Source organism: Podarcis filfolensis (assembly GCF_964270895.1).
Source record: "Podarcis filfolensis genome assembly, chromosome: 12".
NCBI lineage: Eukaryota > Metazoa > Chordata > Lepidosauria > Squamata > Lacertidae > Podarcis > Podarcis filfolensis.
This window is the reverse complement of record NC_139614.1, coordinates 51,981,169-51,998,946: the sequence shown is the minus strand read 5'-3', so window position 1 is coordinate 51,998,946 and position 17,778 is coordinate 51,981,169. Positions and strand designations below refer to the sequence as shown.

At 45.5% G+C, this 17,778-nt stretch overlaps 1 protein-coding gene and 1 long non-coding RNA gene across 5 annotated transcripts in view; one reads left to right on the top strand and one right to left on the bottom strand.

Annotated features, from left to right (window-relative positions):
• The window catches only part of LOC310746358, a 121,796-nt gene extending 107,165 nt beyond the window's left edge, over positions 1–14,631 (bottom strand). The window contains exon 1 of the long non-coding RNA XR_014540668.1: positions 14,562–14,631. This is a non-coding gene — a long non-coding RNA (uncharacterized lncRNA). The remainder of the gene's footprint in view (positions 1–14,561) is intronic.
• SEC22C (SEC22 homolog C, vesicle trafficking protein) lies at positions 57–15,883 on the top strand. 4 transcript variants are annotated; one of them, XR_014540506.1, is made up of 8 exons: positions 57–273; positions 3,499–3,708; positions 4,736–4,899; positions 7,028–7,207; positions 7,847–7,965; positions 9,542–9,607; positions 10,848–14,788; positions 14,894–15,883. XR_014540506.1 is itself a non-coding variant. In XM_083580009.1 (7 exons), exons 2-7 carry the CDS (start codon positions 3,527–3,529, stop codon positions 11,046–11,048), a joined length of 912 nt encoding a protein of 303 aa, XP_083436135.1. In that variant the 5' UTR covers positions 111–273; positions 3,499–3,526; the 3' UTR covers positions 11,049–15,883. The 4 variants fall into 4 exon arrangements, 1 of the variants encoding a protein (XP_083436135.1); XR_014540507.1 differs by having other exon boundaries at positions 70–273; positions 10,848–14,763; positions 14,868–15,883; XR_014540508.1 differs by having other exon boundaries at positions 111–273; positions 10,848–14,815; positions 14,868–15,883.
• Positions 15,884–17,778: the final 1,895 nt, after the last annotated feature.

Below are 17,778 nucleotides of genomic sequence, written 5' to 3'. Positions count from 1 at the left end.
CCTATGCGGGTGGAGGGTCCTCGACTCACAACCGGAAGTTCAGATTGCGCATTTGACTTCTACCTCTTAGGGCACGCGGGACTTTGTAACGGGAGGCGGCTGCCTCCGCCGCGCGACGCTCTGCCGCCGGCGCCTCTATGGCGATCCGCTCCGGCCGCCTCCATCTCTGTAGCCGGAAATGGACGGGCCGGGCGCGTTTGTTGTGGTGGACGCCGCTTCCTCCGCTGCCTGCGCGGCCGCTGTGACGGCGAGGCCCCGAGGGGAGAGGGCGAGGTGAGGCGGGAGCCCCGGGAGGGTCAGGGGAGGGAGGCCTCGGGGAATGGGGCCGTTGGCTGAAGGAAGCGTGTTGGTCACGCAGCAGGGGTGACCGTCGGAAGGGGGCGCGGCAAGCGGAGGAGAGAGAGAGAGGGACCTTGTTGGGACTGAAGGGGGAATGGGCGCAATTCTGGGCCATAAAGTTCTCCGGGTGGCGCTCTGTCCCCGCGAAGCCTACCTCACGGGGCTGTTGTGAGGCTGAATGGGAGAAAGGAGGGGCCGCGTGCGCCACTCTGTTTTTTTTTAATATATATAAATATTTATTAGATTTTCCAATTTTATATAAACACAAAAAGAAAAAGAAAAATATTAAAAACAAATCAATTTCAATAACAATCTTTCAATAACATATTTCTTTGACTTCCTCATACCTCCCCTTCTTGTTCTCTAGTTCAACCTGTTAATTCAGCAAATCCTAATCTCTTAACATTCCTTTTAAAATAAGCCTTCTTTTCATTCAACTTTTTTTTTTTAAATAATAACTTAAACAATTTTAGTCCCCATTATCTTTATCATAACAGCTAGAGACCACCAAAACCGCGTGCGCCACTCTGGGGGTGGAAGGCGTGAAACAAATTGCACGAATAAATCCCTCACACACACTCTTTCTGCACGTGTAGCAAATGCAGTGCCGGATTTATGCTGAACAAGCTATAGCTTAGGGCCCCATTCTCTCCCCCCCCCCAAAAAAAAATTTAAAGGAAAAATAACCTGGATGTACATTTCCAAAATATAAGATGAAAAACAAATAAAATAAAACCTACGTACAGCAGCAGTGTTTTGTGTTGTGTAGGCTCCTATGATGTAAGTCATGGGCCCTGCCTGCTAGCCTGCTCCCTAAAATATCACATATAAAGGGTCCCATTACCTTCAGTAGCGTAAAGGTAAAGGGACCCCTGACCATTAGCTCCAGTTGTGACTGACTCTGGGGTTGCGGCGCTCATCTCGCTTTACTGGCTGACGGAGCCGGCGTACAACTTCCGGGTCACGTGGCCAGCATGACTAAGCCGCTTCTGGCGAACCAGAGCAGCCCATGGAAACGCCGTTTACCTTCCTGCCAGAGCGGTACCTATTTATCTACTTGCACTTTGACGTGCTTTCGAACTGCTAGGTTGGCAGGAGCAGGGACCGAGCAACAGGAGCTCACCCCGTCGCGGGGATTCAAACAGCTGACCTTCTGACTGGCAAGTCCTAGGCTCTGTAGGGCCTCCTCCAACCTAAATCCAGCCCTGGGTGAAGGTTGTGAAACAAATTGCATGAATAAATCCCTCACTCACACACCCTGCACGTGTAGCAAATGCAGTGCCGGATTTATGCTAAACAAGCTACAGTTTAGGGCCCCACTCTCTTGGGGGCCCCCAAAAAAATTAAAGGAAAAAAATACATCTGAATGTACATTTCCAAACTATAAGATAAACTTCTTAATTGTATTTCAGTTCAATGATTACTTTGATAAAATACATATTTTGTTATGTGCAAATGGCTTTTGATACCTATCAGGTCCACAAATTACCAGATAGCATATAGTCAACACAAAAAACAATGACAATTTGTTTTTGAAAAAGGACAGCTGGGTATATAAAGGGCCCCATTAATTTCAGTAGCTCATGGGTTGGTTTACAGTATCAAGGCAAAGCTATGGAAAGGGTATTTAGATTGTTTTGAACTGTAGGTGGGGAAAGAGTGGCTTAAAATGGGGAAAAAATGTATTGGTTTAAGGTGTAGCTTAGCTTGTTCTGGATAAAGTGTGTGTAGAAATCCAGTTTGAGGAGGGATCCTGTTGCTGCAGAACTGCTGATGTTTGGAAGGAAAGGGCAGGCAAGCAATTAGTTAGTTTAGTGCTACCTGTATGCCCTGGCATTCATAACAATGCATTCGGTGCCCATTTAGAACTGGATATATATGAACCTGCTGGGATTAAAGAGCTTTTCAATGTCTGCAGGATTAAAGAGCTTATCAAGCTCTAAACAGAACATTAACATGTTAAGTTGTTAGGAACGGCCTGTTCAACCTGAATACAGCGCTGCAGACAACTGAGATTCATAGTTGGAATTATCCTTTGGAACCTGGCTGAAGTCTTGTGCAACGTGGTGGATTATTTATCTTTTAAGATTAGACAGTTATGCTTCTGTTCTATAGACTGTGATGTGTGGTTAAGTAATGTGGTTTATTTTTCTTTTCCTTTTTTTTATTACAAAATATGAGAAACCCAACCCACTGACAGTGCTGCTTGTGTTCTTCAGCCTTAGGGTACTTGCAGAGGAGTAGATAGTTCTGATGCTGATGGTGATAATAATAATAATAATAGTAAATAATACTTTTATTATTTGTATGCTACCCATCTGACTGGGTTGTTCCAGCCACTCTGGGCGGCTCCCAACAGAATATTATTCTCAATTGAAATGACAGCCGACTTGAATTTAAAAACAAAATCAAACCCACCCCTGTTACACTTTCAGAAAAGACACTTCTTCCTGAACTTCCCTGGTGGTAAAGATATTCACATTTTTTTATTTTTCAGTGTGAGCGCACCACACTTATTGTCGCTGAACTTTCTTTCCTTTTCGATATATTTTCTTAAATTTGATGTGTAAAAGTAACTAAATAGAATATATTCACTGAATCCCTCTGCTTACTTAAAACCCCCCTTTTCAGTTGTGTTACACCGACTCTGGAATGCTCTCCACAGCTTGGTGATGTCTTTTCGCTGCTGCGTGGCGTTCAAAAATCCATTAGTGATTTTATCTATTGTTACTCTTATAGTCCAAGGAGCCATGCGTGGTTCTCCAGTGTGGAGCTCTGCATTGCTTTCCGTAGAATCATAGAATTGTAGAGTTGGAAGGGACCCAAGGGTCATCTAGTCCAACCCCCTGCAATGGAGGAATCTCAGCTAAAGCATCCATGACAGATAGCCATCCAACCTCTGCTTAAAAACCTCCAAGGAACAAGAGTTCACAACCTCCTGAGAGAGACAGTTCCACTTTTAGTCAGGCTTGGGGAAAAACAGCAACACATTGCTGCTGCTGCTTTATGCTGCTATATATATTGTGTGTGTGTGTGTGTGTGTGTATTGTGTGTGTATGTATTGTAACTCTTCATTTTAAACCGTGTTAGCCGCGGTGGGAGGTTTTGCTCAAAGAGGAGCAAATGAGTACACTGAGTAAACGAAATACTTATTTCCAGGTTGCCCCCATGAGTTCTCCTGTGGAGGATGTCCATGATCCTCTTTGCCTGCGTGGTTCGGGTGAGGGATGGACTTCCACTCTCTGCCTCCACGGACTTCCACCTAGACCAGGACTTCTTGGAATGCAGGAAGAGGCTCAAGACCTTGTCATCCATTCTGACACAGTATCCAGAGCGCGGGACAGCCAAAGAACGTGACCTCAGTATACAGTAAGTCATGCTTCAGCTTGGCAGAAATGTTTTCCCTGAAATTGCCTTGATGGGTACCTTCATGTGTGTTCCCTTGATAGTAACGTATTATTTATGTGTTTACACAATTTGTACTCTGCTTCATTAAAATATATATCTACAGTTAGTAGAAAAGGTATGGGAATAAAATCCCAGCTAAAATTTAAGAGATGCATAGTGTCACAATCTGAAAAACAAAACAAAACAAAACAAAACAACAACCTACAGCCATTAGGGAAAGCCTGAATAAACAAACAGGTTTTTTAAAGTGAATGAACATGCCACGGTTGATGCCTCTTAGATGACATGTAAGACTCATAGATCATATTGGATTTTTCCGATTCCAGAAATGAGGGGTGCTAAAGTCAAGGAGGGCGTCTGGCCAAGCCTCTCTGTAACCTCTTTCTGCTTTGTCCAAGGTTACTTCCTGATAACATGCAAGTTAAGCACACATCCATAGCTGTGGTCTCTGATACCAGCAGGTTCAGCAAAGGATAGTGTTTTTACAAGGGATGCAGTTCTGTGCTTGAGCAGCAAACAACCCCATCTCCTACAGCAGGGGTAGGCAACCTAAGGGCTGGGGGCCAAATGTGGCCCAATCGCTTTCTCAATCCGGCCTGCAGACGGTCCGGGAATCAGTGTGTTTTTACATGAGTAGAATGTGTCCTTTTATTTAAAATGCATCTCTGGGTTATTTGTGGGGCCTGCCCGGTGTTTTTACATGAGTAAAATGTGTCCTTTTATTTAAAATGCATCTCTGGGTTATTTGTGGGCCATAGGAATTCGTTCATATTTTTTTTCAAAATATAGTGTGGCCCACCACATGGTCTGAGGGACAGTGGACCGGCCCATGGCTGAAAAAGGTTGCTGACCCCTGTCCTACAGTGTTGGGATTCTAGGTGCAGAGCTGTGACTGCAGCTATTGGGTGTTTGTTTGTTGCTGCTCTGGTCCCTTAGTTAAGTTTGTGTCTGGTGCTCGTAGTGAATCCTGGATTTTTCTTCTTCTCAGCTTTCATTCTTCTGGAGACGTGGCCTGCATGGGAATTTGCACCAGCAGTTTCCCAGCTGCCATGGCGTTCTGCTTTCTGGAAGAGCTCCAGTGGGAGTTTGCCACTACCTATGATGCCACCAGTGTGGGCCTGGCTACCAGACCGTATGCTTTTCTAGAATTCGGTGCGTACCATGCTTGCTCTGCCTCTTCCTCCTCCTCCTCCTCCACCTCCTCTTCAGGAATCGGTAGCAATCATCGCATTTCAAATAAATCGAGAAGCCCGGCTAACATTCTGCCTTATACTTGCTGATATATCTTAATGGCCCTAACCTCAATTGATAGTATCTGCCAGAGAGGAGGCATAGCGATAACTATCCTGCCCAAACAGTGAAATAATCTCTTTATTTGTGATACTTATTTGGGGTTGCCCTTGGAGACTGCTGATGGTAAAAGAAGTAGAAGAGGTTGAACATTTTGCCCACATATGTGGTGCTGGAGTATTAAAGGACTTAAGCCCATCCAAGTTAGGTTGCAGATGAAGACCATTTGCTTCAGATGAGCTACTTGTTCAGTGAAAGCAGCAGTTCTTAATTTTGTAGAAACTCCTTGTGTGTCCTTCTCCCTTGCATAATAACATAAGAAGATCCCTGCTGGATCAGGCCAGCGGCCCACCTAGTCTGGCATCCTGTTCTCACAGTGGTTAAGCAAACGCTCATGGGAGGCCTGCAAGCAGGACCTGAGTGCAACAGCCCTTTCTCCCCACTTGTGATTCCTAGGAACTGGTATTCAGAGGCCTACTGCTTCCAGTGGTGGAAGTACCGTATTTTTTGCTCTATAAGACGCACCAGACCATAAGACACACCTAGTTTTTGGAGGAGGAAAACAAGAAAAAAATATTCTGAATCCCAGAAGCCAGAACAGCAAGAGGGATCACTGTGCAGCGATCCCTCTTGCTGTTCTGGCTTCTGGGATAGCTGTACAGCCTGCATTTGCTCCATAAGACGCACACACATTTCCCCATACTTTTTAGGAGGGAAAAAGTGTGTCTTATAGAGCAAAAAATACGGTAGGCCATTGCCACCATGCAAACAAGAACCTCTCCCAGTGATTTCTGATGGATGTACTTGTGTACTTCCAGTAGCCCTATAGTAGCATCAAGCGGTCAGTGATTCTTCCCTCACCCCGGCCAGCCCCTGGGAAGGTACATTGCTTATTGCTTTCTCTTGCAAGCCAGTACTTATTCCATGGAAGCTGTGGCTGCATCTATTCTGCACCGAATACCGATTCTGTACAAATCTGGCATTTGGAAAAGTTTAGTTCCATGGGCTGCATATGTTTCACCAAGGGAGCATATTTGCATGCATTTTGTCAGGAGCAGGTCAGGCGTGACTCGTGGCGTCAGTGAAGTTAACTCTTTGTCCAAAGAAACAAAACAGCTCAGGAGGCCAGGCCTAGTGAGCACAGCAACCCTTTCTGGTAGATCTTGCCCCAATGAGGCAGTTGTGAGGACGGAAGGTCTGCCTTCCCACTGTTCCCTAAGTCTCCTCCAAGCCTGGGTCCTTCCCAAGCAATCTGAGACTTTGCCGCCTTGCAGTGTGGTGTAGTGGTTAAGAGTGGTTGACTCGTAATCTGGGGAACCGGGTTCGTGTCTCCGCTCCTCCACATGCAGCTGCTGGGTGACCTAGGGCCAGTCACATTTCTTTGAAGTCTCTCAGCCCCACTCACCTCACAGAGTGTTTGTTGTGGGGGAGGAAGGGAAAGGAGAATGTTAGCCGCTTTGAGACTCCTGAAGGAGTGAAAGGCGGGATATCAAATCCAAACTCCTCCTCCTCCTCCTCCTCCTCTTCTTCTTCTTCTTCTTCTTCTTCTTCTTCTTCTTCTTCTTCTTTTGCTCTGCCCTCTTCTCACTTGTTCTGGTTCTGGGAGACCAGCGGGGAGGAGAGCTGGTCACAACAGGAGGGGGAGACCCCCCGGCTTTTTCATCAGCCTGCCTGATTTTTGCCTCTTGCCCGCCCCACTCCAGCTTCTGCTTCTGTTTCTGCTTCTGGGCTGCTTTCTACCGCAGACTCTCCCTGCTCACTAAACCCTGTTACCTCTTCAGCTTCTGATGCCTCCTATTCCCAGTCTGCTCCCTCTTCTCTCTCTCTCCCATCTTCCTCCCACCACCTCTTCCCTTGCTCTGAGCCTTCTTCTTTTGGGCAGGGGGGCGCGGTTCCCCAGTGTGTGCCTCCCGCCACTCCTCTGCATCCAGCCAGTCCCATGGCAATTCTCTTACATTCAGTGATTACTTTTCTGGCTTCTCTGATGCAGACAATGTCATTCAAAAAGTCAAAGGCCGTTTCAATTACACAAACTGCGCACAGATGAAGTTCAACTTGGAAAAGATCCAGGAAGAGCTCCTCTTGCGGCCTCCTGCACTTGTGAAGTTGGAAGATGCGGAGCTGAGGAATGGAATTGTGAATGGCCACACGGAGCTCCACATTGAATCTGGTGAGTCACAGTCCATAAAGGTGGATTCTTTGCTAGCCATACTCAGGAGGCTAGCAAATCAGAAGGTCGGCAGTTTGAATCCTTGTGACGGGGTGAGCTCCTGTTGCTCGGTCCCAGCTCCTGCCAACCTAGCAGTTCGAAAGCACGTCAAAGTGCAAGTAGATAAATAGGTACCGCTCCGGTGGGAAGGTAAACGGCGCTTCCGTGCGCTGCTCTGGTTCGCCAGAAGTGGCTTAGTCATGCTGGCCACATGACCTGGAAGCTTTACGCTGGCTCCCTCGGCCAATAAAACGAGATGAGCGCCGCAACCCCAGAGTCGGTCACGACTGGACCTAATGGTCAGGGGTCACTTTACTTTATAGTACTATCAGAACTTTACATGAAACTTTAAACACACTAAAAGTGGTTCACGTGACTTGTTTTGTTAAGTAACCCTGTTGGGTAGATCAGTATTGTTACCCAGATCTTGATCTCTCAAGAGGAGATACAGGAATAAGTGCTTTGCAAATGATGCTGTGTGGAGCTAATTCAGACACCAGGGTACGTAAGAAACATGAGAAACGGCTGTGAATGACATAGCAGTACTCACCAGTCTCACTCTCTCTTTCTCATTCCCTTCCTTCTTGAACTGGCCTGAAGCTCCTGCTCACAGAATGCAACCTGTGTCTGCTTTGGGAATCTTATCTCTTGTTCTCAACATAATGTGTGGAGCACTGAATCTCATCCGAGGCGTTCACCTTGCAGAGTATTCATTTCAGGTAACTGGGGAGATGACATGGGGACGAGGGGCTGGAGGTGGGAATTTCTTTGGTACCTGTCCAGACCCCTGCGGGATCAGGCCAGTGGCTCATCTAGTGCAGTATCCTGTTTTCACGGCGGCCAAGATATATATCTTAATGGAAACCCATAAGCAGGGTTGATTTCCACAGTCGTGTTTGACATGATAATTTTTTATATTCTGCTGGAAGCCGCCCAGAGTAGCTGGGGAAACCCAGCCACATGGGTCGGCTATAATCATCATCATCATCATCATCATCAACAACACAATGTAATTTAACCTTGCTGGGTTAATGTGGTGATCTTTGTTAAGGGAACATTAGTTGCTTATACAACAGCCATGTGACTGTAAATATAATTACTTAAGATCAGATGTCAAGGTTAGCAACTTCAATTTTTGAGACTTTCTAGTACACCATGAACCCGCTAGGAACTGTGCGCATGTTAAGCCTCTATGAAAAGAAAATGTAAGCACTTTATTTGTTTTTCATGCTGTTTGGCATTGGCTGCTATTTATACTTTCGTTATTATCTGATTGCAGCAGAAGCACTTATATTTGACTCTGCTTTCTATATTTTAACCCGCCAATATCAGTGGATACGTTTTCTGATAGTTTATTATAAATTTAAAATGTTATAATATTCCATATTTTCAACATGAGTTATTTATTTGGATCATGATATGACATTATCGGGCATTTAGACCTTAATTGAAACGATGCGTTGATTTGCAATTTTTGCTTTCGTGTCATTAGCCACTTTATGTGGGACATACAGATTAAAATAATAAATTAATACCTGCAAATTGGCCATGGATAAATTTCGACTGGGAAACAACTGCGGAATCAATGTCCAAGACAGTAACGAAACCAGAAAGAGAGTTAAATAAATATCCAGGCTTATTTTACATGTTTTGCCCAGTGGGGGCCCCTTCTCCATCTTTTTAACAGAGCAAGGGTAACTTAGATATTGCAAAGTGTTCTGTGCAAGTTGAAAGCTAGTAAAATGTGAACCAATTAAACCTGACTGCGTACAAAACAGATGGAACTGTTCTATCACAGAAGAGCTCTTGACATCTTTGATGGATTTGATGAGAGTGCAAACACCATTTCCCCCTAAATGGGGCTGTTGTTTGTTCAGAGCTATAAAAATATATTTTTTTACAAACTCTTTTTTTAAAAAAATGCCGTGGAATAATTTTGAACTAGATGAGTACTTTGGTTTACATTTGTTTCTTCAGTGGCATGACTCACTGTGTACACAGTCTTAATTGTAAGTTAAATAGCGGTTTAGTTCCTTCCTGATTCTGTTGTTTTGAGTGCTGAAGTAATAAAATAAAGACCACTGTGTACCTTCTTGAAACAAATTCATTCAGGCTTGCACGCAGTCAGGGAGGCTTTCCAAATGCTTTGTGCCCCCTCCTTTTAGATGCACATGACTTAACACAGATATAGATCGGCAGGCAAGAGAGTATTTTTTCCTCCTATGGTCTAATAGCTTTGTGGACTTATTTGCACCGACTGAGTTAATTTGACCTTCAAATGTCATCTTCCAACAGGAAGACCGCAAAGGAATTGGAAATGTGATAGCATTTCTCCTGCCCTTTGTAGCCTGCTTTTTGTTGGTAAGTATATTATTTTCTTCCCACGAAAACCAGACGTGACATGATTTACAGTCTTGCATAGAATATAGAGTCGTAAGGGACCCTAAGGATCATTTAGTCCAGGCACGTCCAACAGGTAGAGGGCTTTCCTCCTCCCTAAGAAAAGCTGAACAACTTTGACCTGAACCCCCCAAAGGGGGTAGCTCACTGCCAGTTTTTAACTGTGAGTAGATCACATTCATGGGACGCGGGTGGCGCTGTGGGTTAAACCACAGAGCCTAGGACTTGCTGATCAGAAGGTCGGCGGTTTGAATCCCCGTGATGGAGTGAGCTCCCGTTGCTCAGTCCCTGCTCCTGCCAACCTAGCAGTTTGAAAGCACGTCAAAGTGCAAGTAGATAAATAGGTACCACTCCGGCGGGAAGGTAAACGGCGTTTCCGTGTGTTGCTCTGGTTCGCCAGAAGCGGCTTAGTCATGCTGGCCACATGACCACATGAAGCTGTACACTGGCTCCTTCGGCCAGTAAAGCGAGATGAGCGCCACAACCCCAGAGTCGTCCGCGACTGGACCTAATGGTCAGGGGTCCTTTTACCTTTACCATTAGATCCCATTCTCTTGGGAGTTGGCCACCCCTGGACTAGTCCAACCCCCCTGCAATGCAGGAATACGCAGCTGTCCCAAATGGCGATCGAACCTGCAACCTTGGCGTTATCAGCACAGCACTCTAACCAGCCGAGTTATCTAGCCCAAGGCATGATGGTGAACAGCAACCACTGGGAAAAGATAGGCATAATATCTTACAAGGACAGGAAGAAGCATCATGGACAGAATAATTGCCACAGACAGGAAGAACAAGGATATAGTTTGAATGCTTCACCTGTAGCTTGATAAATCGTTTAATGTGTCAATACGAATGGAAGTCGTTAAAATTGCAGTTGTTGTATAAGGGGTTGTTATTTTGACTGGAGTGAAATCAGGGTGGATTTGATTTAAATCAAATCGACTTAAATCACTTGCCAGTAAGACTTGATTTAAATCACTAGTCAGTAAGATTAGATTTAAATCTTTTTTTTTACAGAAAGACTCATTCTTGCTGATACAATCTTAATATTTACAACCAGATGAAGGTTCAGACAGGAGAAATTCTCAGCCCTACCTGGAGAAGCCAGAGATTGGACCTAGGAGCTCTTGCATATGAAGATATGTCCCTTCCTTTCATAGCCTGGTTGCTAAACTTCTCTCTGGTTTTCTTCCTTTTCCAGTGCTGCCTTTACCTATTCTACAGTTCAGCCAGGAAGATAAAGGTCTTTGTACTTTTCGTCACAATCTGTCTATGCAACATCTACCTGTATGGGTTAAGGAACATCTGGCAGATACTTTTCCACATAGGAGTTGCTTCCCTTTCTTCCCATCAGATACTGACACGGCAAGTTGTGGAGAAACAGCCAGACTTTGGAGTATGAAAACGATCGTGGAATACCAGCTGTGGGTTGTTTTTTTTAAAAAAATGTTTGGTTTGGGAAAGGGGGTGTTTAACGCTGGTCAAAACCAGCTTGGGTAATATGGCAAGGGTTTTTTTTGTCACCCAGCCTTTCCCAGAAGAATGGGTTTTAGCCCACAGTTGTGGGTTTATAGAACATCAAGGGAACAGGCATACACGGTGTCCAACTCAAGGCAGGGTCCTTTTCAGATCAACGCACATAATCTAGAGAATGATCTGGATGCCCTTGCCGGAGTGAAGCAGAGCCGAGGGCCTGATGGGTCCTTCTTGTTCTGGGATTCCAGGAGAAAGATAGGCTGCAGTTTCCAGCAACCATGAAACAAATAATCTGATCTGTAGTGTCCTGCAAGCAGAGAGCAGGAGAGCTCTAGACAACCCCAGAGCATCAGTCCATGCCCCACTGGAGAAGGCAAGCCGTACAGGGATGGCGATGGTTGCTTTCACGCTGAAACCCCCCCTAAATACGTTCCAGTCGGTCAAATACCCACCCGGCACCACAAAGGCCAGGCTTTCGACTCCTACAAGTTTAAGACACAGGTAGAGCTAATAGAATGGTTCGTGGCTTTTTTATGGCAAAGATGGCTTTAAATGGTAGGCAGCTTATTGTGACTACACTAGGGGAGTAGTAACTGATATAATCTCGAATGCAGATTATAGATGCAGTTTGCATGCATTTAGATTAATAGTAATGAACGAGTTGTTGGGCAAACACTTTGTATGTATTAGAGGTAACAGGAGGAAAAGGCTAAAGAGCTGAATAGGAGGTTTATCAGGTGGTCCATAGGGGCAAATAGGCACTGCCCCACCAGCCCTGGTGTGCTCTCAGCCAGGCCCCACCTGCCTGCTTTCTTGCTCACAACCTTTCCAGAAACTGGCTCTGTCTGTCAGCTTCCTCCTCCTCCTCCTTTTTCATCTCAGTGTTGCTCTTGTGTAACTCGGCAGGAAGGAGGATGGGGGGAAAAATAGGGTTGATTGGTTTTGCCTGTCATTGGCTCTGGCGCCACCTGCTGTTGGGTTCCCTGCCTTCTGCCCTACCAGTCCCAACATGCACCCCCCATCAGCGGTGTTGATGTTCCTTTGCAAATCATCCAGGCGGACGTTCCTTGCACATCCTATTCAGCACTTTTTCTTCCTGGCCTGTGTGTTGTTTGTACAAAGGCAGTGAAGGTAGAACAGGGTAAAAAAAAAGAGGTCCATTGGCAGAACAGATGGGTGGGAGATATCAGCACCAGGCGTTGTCTCGCTGATGGGGATAAGGCTCCCCGTGCAGATAAAAACATTTCAGCTGAACTGAACAGCTTTTAAATAGCGACCAGGGTGCAAGTTTGCCAGCAACAACACTGGTTTAGGGTGACCTCTGGCAACTGGTGCATCTGTTGTGATTCTTAAAGAGTTCAAGCTTTCACTTAAATAAACGAAAATGTTTCTAGTCGTGTGGGCTAAGGAAATGAGACTAAAAAGAGAGAGAGATAGTCTTCTGACAAGTCTATAGAGAAGGGAAACAAGCCTGGACTCCAGTTCCAGCTTCTCTGCCTTTCTGTCTTGCAGCCCACACCTTTTGAAAAGAAAAAGCAACTTGCTCTATGGCAGGGGCCCCCAATAGCCTCCCTAATGCAGCTTTCCATGTGCAGAAAATTTCCCGAAGGAACTTTCAATCTCCCTTTCATGGTCCGCCCTGATACAATTCAGGCACATTTATTAACTTTTGTAAGAGTATATGATTCATATTAATGGAAGCTATTGCCCTGTAACTGAGACTAGAGCAGGTTCTCTCTCTCCTGATACTCTTATTGCAGCTCATTGGATGTATTTAAGATTTGTGAACAGAGTTTAATTTAAGAGCATGCACTTTTGAAAGTAGTAACTAGAACCTGTGCTCCTCTCAGCCTCTGCTGCACTGTACAGTCCGGTATTTAATGTGTAGAAATATACCAGCGTTTACACCATTTGTGAACCCTTTTTGATACCTTTTGGAACAAAGTTTGTCGTGTAAAGTTTTGATGCAGTTTTTCTCGGTGACGGATTAAGATGTTTTACAGGACACTCTCTTACTTGTGATAGTTTGGGGTTAGAGTTATTTGTTGGACTTTAAACCATTCTCACATTCATCCTTACTGCATGTCCTGCAGGACTCATCCCCCTACTCAGGATTTTGTATTTTCTCTCGACTGTGAGAGTGGTGGGGAAAGGATGAAGAGAATTAACTTTCTTAGTCTGCAGACAGCTTGAGGTGCGGACTGAAGAAACTAATAATTCTCTAAAATCTGCTGGTAGCTCACACTGAGACTTCATTGTGTGTTTAATAGCTGACACCCACCTCAAGTCACAAAAGCAACTCACATCATCTCCTGCTTACCCTTCGCTACCAAAACCACTGCCTCTCCTTTGCCTGCTTTCCCAAATACATCTTGTTCCCCTTCAGATTTCAGCATATCAGTGGAATGCGTCCATCTGTGTTTTCATTTTTTTTCTTAAAAGGAAAGTTCTTCAAAACTTAGCCTGTGACCCTCAGCAAGCTTAGAGATTATCCAAAGAGTCAGAAAAATCTCTTGGTACAGCGATTGGGTGGGGATGGCATTTTTGAATGAACCGACGCACAAACTCCCTTCAGCATAGAAAACTAGTATGCCAGAAAGTGCACTTCTCTTCTTTTTAGGAACGCGCTTTTTTCTTTTTCTTTTCACCTGTGGGGCATTCACACACGCGCATGCTTCCTTCTCCAATTGTGTAATTACGTCATGCACAGAAACGTCGCATGAAATCAGCAAGATTTCTTTTCAAGCCGACGTATTTGGCGTTCAGATTTTTGATGAGGCTGAGCAGCAGTGCCAATCCCTGTACAGATTTCCACAGGACATAGGGGAATCCAGAGGGTCAAATGCAGGGCAGAAGTTTGTGCAATGTGGGTAACCAACTACGCAGCTAGTTCTGTGCTTCCACCTGGGCCCCCTTGGCTGGTTCAAAGCTGGCACTGCTGTCGGTCAGCCACTTTCATTTTGGTGATCTGCAACCTGCAGGGAAGCCACATACACAGTGCAAAGTGCTTTATGGTCTTGCTTTTCCCTGCAACCTCTTAGCCCAGTGTGCTTAGTGCCTCCTGGTTTTACAGATGGGGTAACAGGCTGCCCGGAACGCGCGTGGCGCTGTGGGTTAAACCACAGAGCCTAGGACTTGCTGATCAGAAGGTCGGCAGTTCGAATCCCCACAACGGGGTGAGCTCCCGTTGCTCAGTCCCTGCTCCTGCCAACCTAGCAGTTCGAAAGCACGTCAAAGTGCAAGTAGATAAATAGGTACCGCTCCGGCGGGAAGGTAAACGGTGTTTCCGTGCACTGCTCTGGTTCGCCAGAAGCGGCTTAGTCATGCTGGCTACATGACCCGGAAGCTGTACGCCGGCTCCCTCGGCCAATAAAGCGAGATGAGCGCCACATCCCCAGAGTCGGTCACAACTGGACCTAATGGTCAGGGGTCCCTTTACCTTTACCTTTAACAGGCTGCCCAAACCAACCTCAAGGCTAGCCAAGGATTGCCAGGCCGAAACTCACAGCCCCATCCTCTTGACCATAACGGCCACCATTATTTTGATACTGTGTCATTTACAAAGGAGAAGTGCAAGTTTGATACGCTGTTTTCACATATTTTGAGTTTTTAAAAAATAAAATAAAAAGGGCATGTGCTAGGCTGATTGGGGAAATTAATGAGACAGCTCAAAATAAAAAGGGCATGTGCTAGGCTGATTGGGAAAATTAATGAGACAGCTCAAAATAAAAAGGGCATGTGCTAGGCTGATTGGGAAAATTAATGAGACAGCATGAGAATCTCAGGGTTGTGGGTTCGAAACCCACACTGGGGGAAAAGATTCCTGCATTGCCCAGGGTTGGACTAGATGACCCTTGAGGCCCCTTCCAGCTCTACAGTTCTTTGATTCTATGAGCCTAGGTCTCACTGAGGTGGTCTGTCCCTGAGTTTGTCTATGGGTGGGGGCTTTCAGGGTGGAAATTCCCCCAATGCTAAATAAATTCCCTGCTCATGGAAAACCAGCGTGTAAGGGAGAAGGCTAGAGTAGAACTCTTCTCCTAACAACTTGATAAGATGGTTTCTTTTGCTTAATGAAATGTTTTATCCTGTGAGCCCAACAACTTACGGTCAGAAACGGCAGAACCCAGATGTTGAGTTGATCACGTTCTGAATGCTGGATCTTTACAGCAGTATTTGGAACAATTTTCCCGTGTTACGGCTATGCCACTACTGTATCTCGTTTATGTAACGGGATTATATCCAACCAAGTTTTACTCAGAGTAGATCCATTGAATTGAATGGACCTAAGTTAGCCATGCCCATTAATTTCATTGGGTATGACTAGCATTGTATACAACTCAATCCAACAAATTGATTATTTAAAACCATGCTGAAAAGGGGCAGAGTTAAGAATGTATTTTGAAAAGGACACATATAGGATGGTTTTGTGCCGCTTTAGTAATTATTCCTGCTTCCTCATTTCACACTTGAGTTTTGTTTTAGTAACAGCCAACTAATGCCACATTTTAATTTGTAAAATTAACAGGCAGGTTAGGATTTTAAGCAAGCTCCCATCCCTTTTTTATTTTCAAACCAAAGAGATTCCTCATCCTTTTTTTGCTTGTGGAAAAAGAGGTACCATTTTTCTGGAGATGTTTTTGCACTGTATTCTAAAAAGACTGATCTTTCGTCGCTGTCGAAGTCATTTTTTTTGCATGGGTGTACATATGTATATAAACTAACGGACAATTAAAAGTCAAAGAATAAATGACCTTTTTGTAATTACTTGTGACCTGTGATTTGTACAGCATCGGGCTGGTAAGTCCTGCCTCTTTCAGATGTCCTTTTGCAACTCTTCAGGGTCCTGAAAGATCTGTAGGTCTATAGAACTTGCTAGTGCAAGTTAGGAAGGATATTAATAAACAATATACCCTCTCCTGCCTCCCTGAACATTCCCACACAAAGCATGCGTTTTGCCACTAAGCTACAGTCGCTCCCCAGTTTTCCTTTATTAGATCCTGAATGAATTGCTCCAAATCCCTTCGTGCGTTCGATCTGTTTCCCTCTTGGTCCTGCACCTCCCGTCGCTCCAAAAAAGAAAGCAAGGCCTGGATGCGTTCAATGGTTTGTTCTTCCAGATATCTGTATGTACAACACTCCTGTCGCTTCTCTTGTTTGAGCTTGTGAAACAGGGACACCGGTTGATGTCAGCAGAGGAAGCAATTAGGAGCAGCTTTCCCTTTTGAAGTTGTGGATAAAAGCGACCTGGGCGTGTTCCAACCGTCAGAAGTGGAGCGCCACACGCAGAGGGAAATGGGGAGATTAAAACATTTCTGAGGACGGTTGGAAATTTTGAAGCACGCTGCACCGATTTGAAATTAAAAGGCACATTAAGCAGTTGGTCCCTTACCTTTCTCGCCCTGATCTGGCCACAGTGATCCATGCGACGGTCACCTCCAGGCTTGGTTATTGTAACTAGCTCTACGTGGGGCTGCCCTTGAAGCTGACCCAGAAACTCCAGCGGGTGCAGAATGCCGCGGCGAGGCTCCTTACGGGGTCCTTGCCGCGGGATCACATTCATCCAGTGCTTTACCAGCTGCACTGGCTCCCGGTGGAGCACAGGGTCAGGTTTAAGGTGCTGGTTTTGACCTTTAAAGCCCTATGCGGCTTAGGACCCATGTACCTATGGGACCGCCTCTCCTGGTATGCCCCGCGGAGGACCTTAAGGTCCACAAATGACAACATTTTGGAGGTCCCAAGTCGCAAGGTGGTTAGATTGGTCTCAACTAGGGCCAGGGCCTTTTCAGTACTGGCCCCGCCTTGGTGGAACGCTCTGTCACAAGAGATTAGGGCCCTGCGGGACTTGATATCTTTCCGCAGGGCCTGCAAGACAGAGCTGTTCCGCCTCGCCTTTGGTTTTGGACTCGGTCTGACCCTTATGTTTCCCTCCCCTTGATCTATGGGCTACTTTTAAAATGTGGCTGCATTTTCAATTGTATTTTAACCTGTATTTTAAATTGCCCCCCCCCCTATTATTTTTTATTGTAATTTTACTAGTGTTAGCCGCCCTGAGCCCGGCTCTGGCCGGGGAGAGGGCGGGGTATAAATATTATTATTATTATTATTATTATTATTATTATTATTATTATTAGTTACTGGCTACTGAGGAAAGAGCTTGGGAGGCCACAGAATGATATAATAATGCTATTTCAGTGAACTCCACCCAGGACCCACTTTTAAGAGAGCCAGTGTGGTGTAGTGGTTAAGAGCGGTAGTCTCGTAATCTGGGGAACCGGGTTCGTGTCTCCGCTCCTCCACATGCAGCTGCTGGGTGAGCTTGGGCCAGTCACACTTCTCTGAAGTCTCTCAGCCTCACTCACCTCACAGAGTGTTTGTTGTGGGGGAGGAAGGGAAAGGAGAATGTTAGCCGCTTTGAGACTCCTGAAGGGGAGTGAAAGGCGGGATATCAAATCCAAACTCTTCTTCTTCTTCTTCTTCTTCTTTAACCCAAACAGGCATCTGGGGATGCCTTTTTTCATAAGGGAAAGTGCTCCTCTTGCAACCCGCCTTTGGGGATCAGGCCGTGACACGCTGGCGGGCTCTAACCCACCGGTTAAAGACCTGGCGTCTGTAGGAATTCTGTGCATTCCAGTGCCACCCACTAACAGGGTGGATTT

Bases quoted from the DNA above. Each gene is read 5' to 3' on its own strand.
- SEC22C (XM_083580009.1), top strand. From the start codon at position 3,527: ATGTCCATGATCCTCTTTGCCTGCGTGGTTCGGGTGAGGGATGGACTT. The intron at 7,966-9,541 runs GTAACTGGGGAG...ATCTTCCAACAG, and splicing joins TTGCAGAGTATTCATTTCAG to GAAGACCGCAAAGGAATTGG. The intron at 9,608-10,847 runs GTAAGTATATTA...TTCCTTTTCCAG, and splicing joins TTGTAGCCTGCTTTTTGTTG to TGCTGCCTTTACCTATTCTA.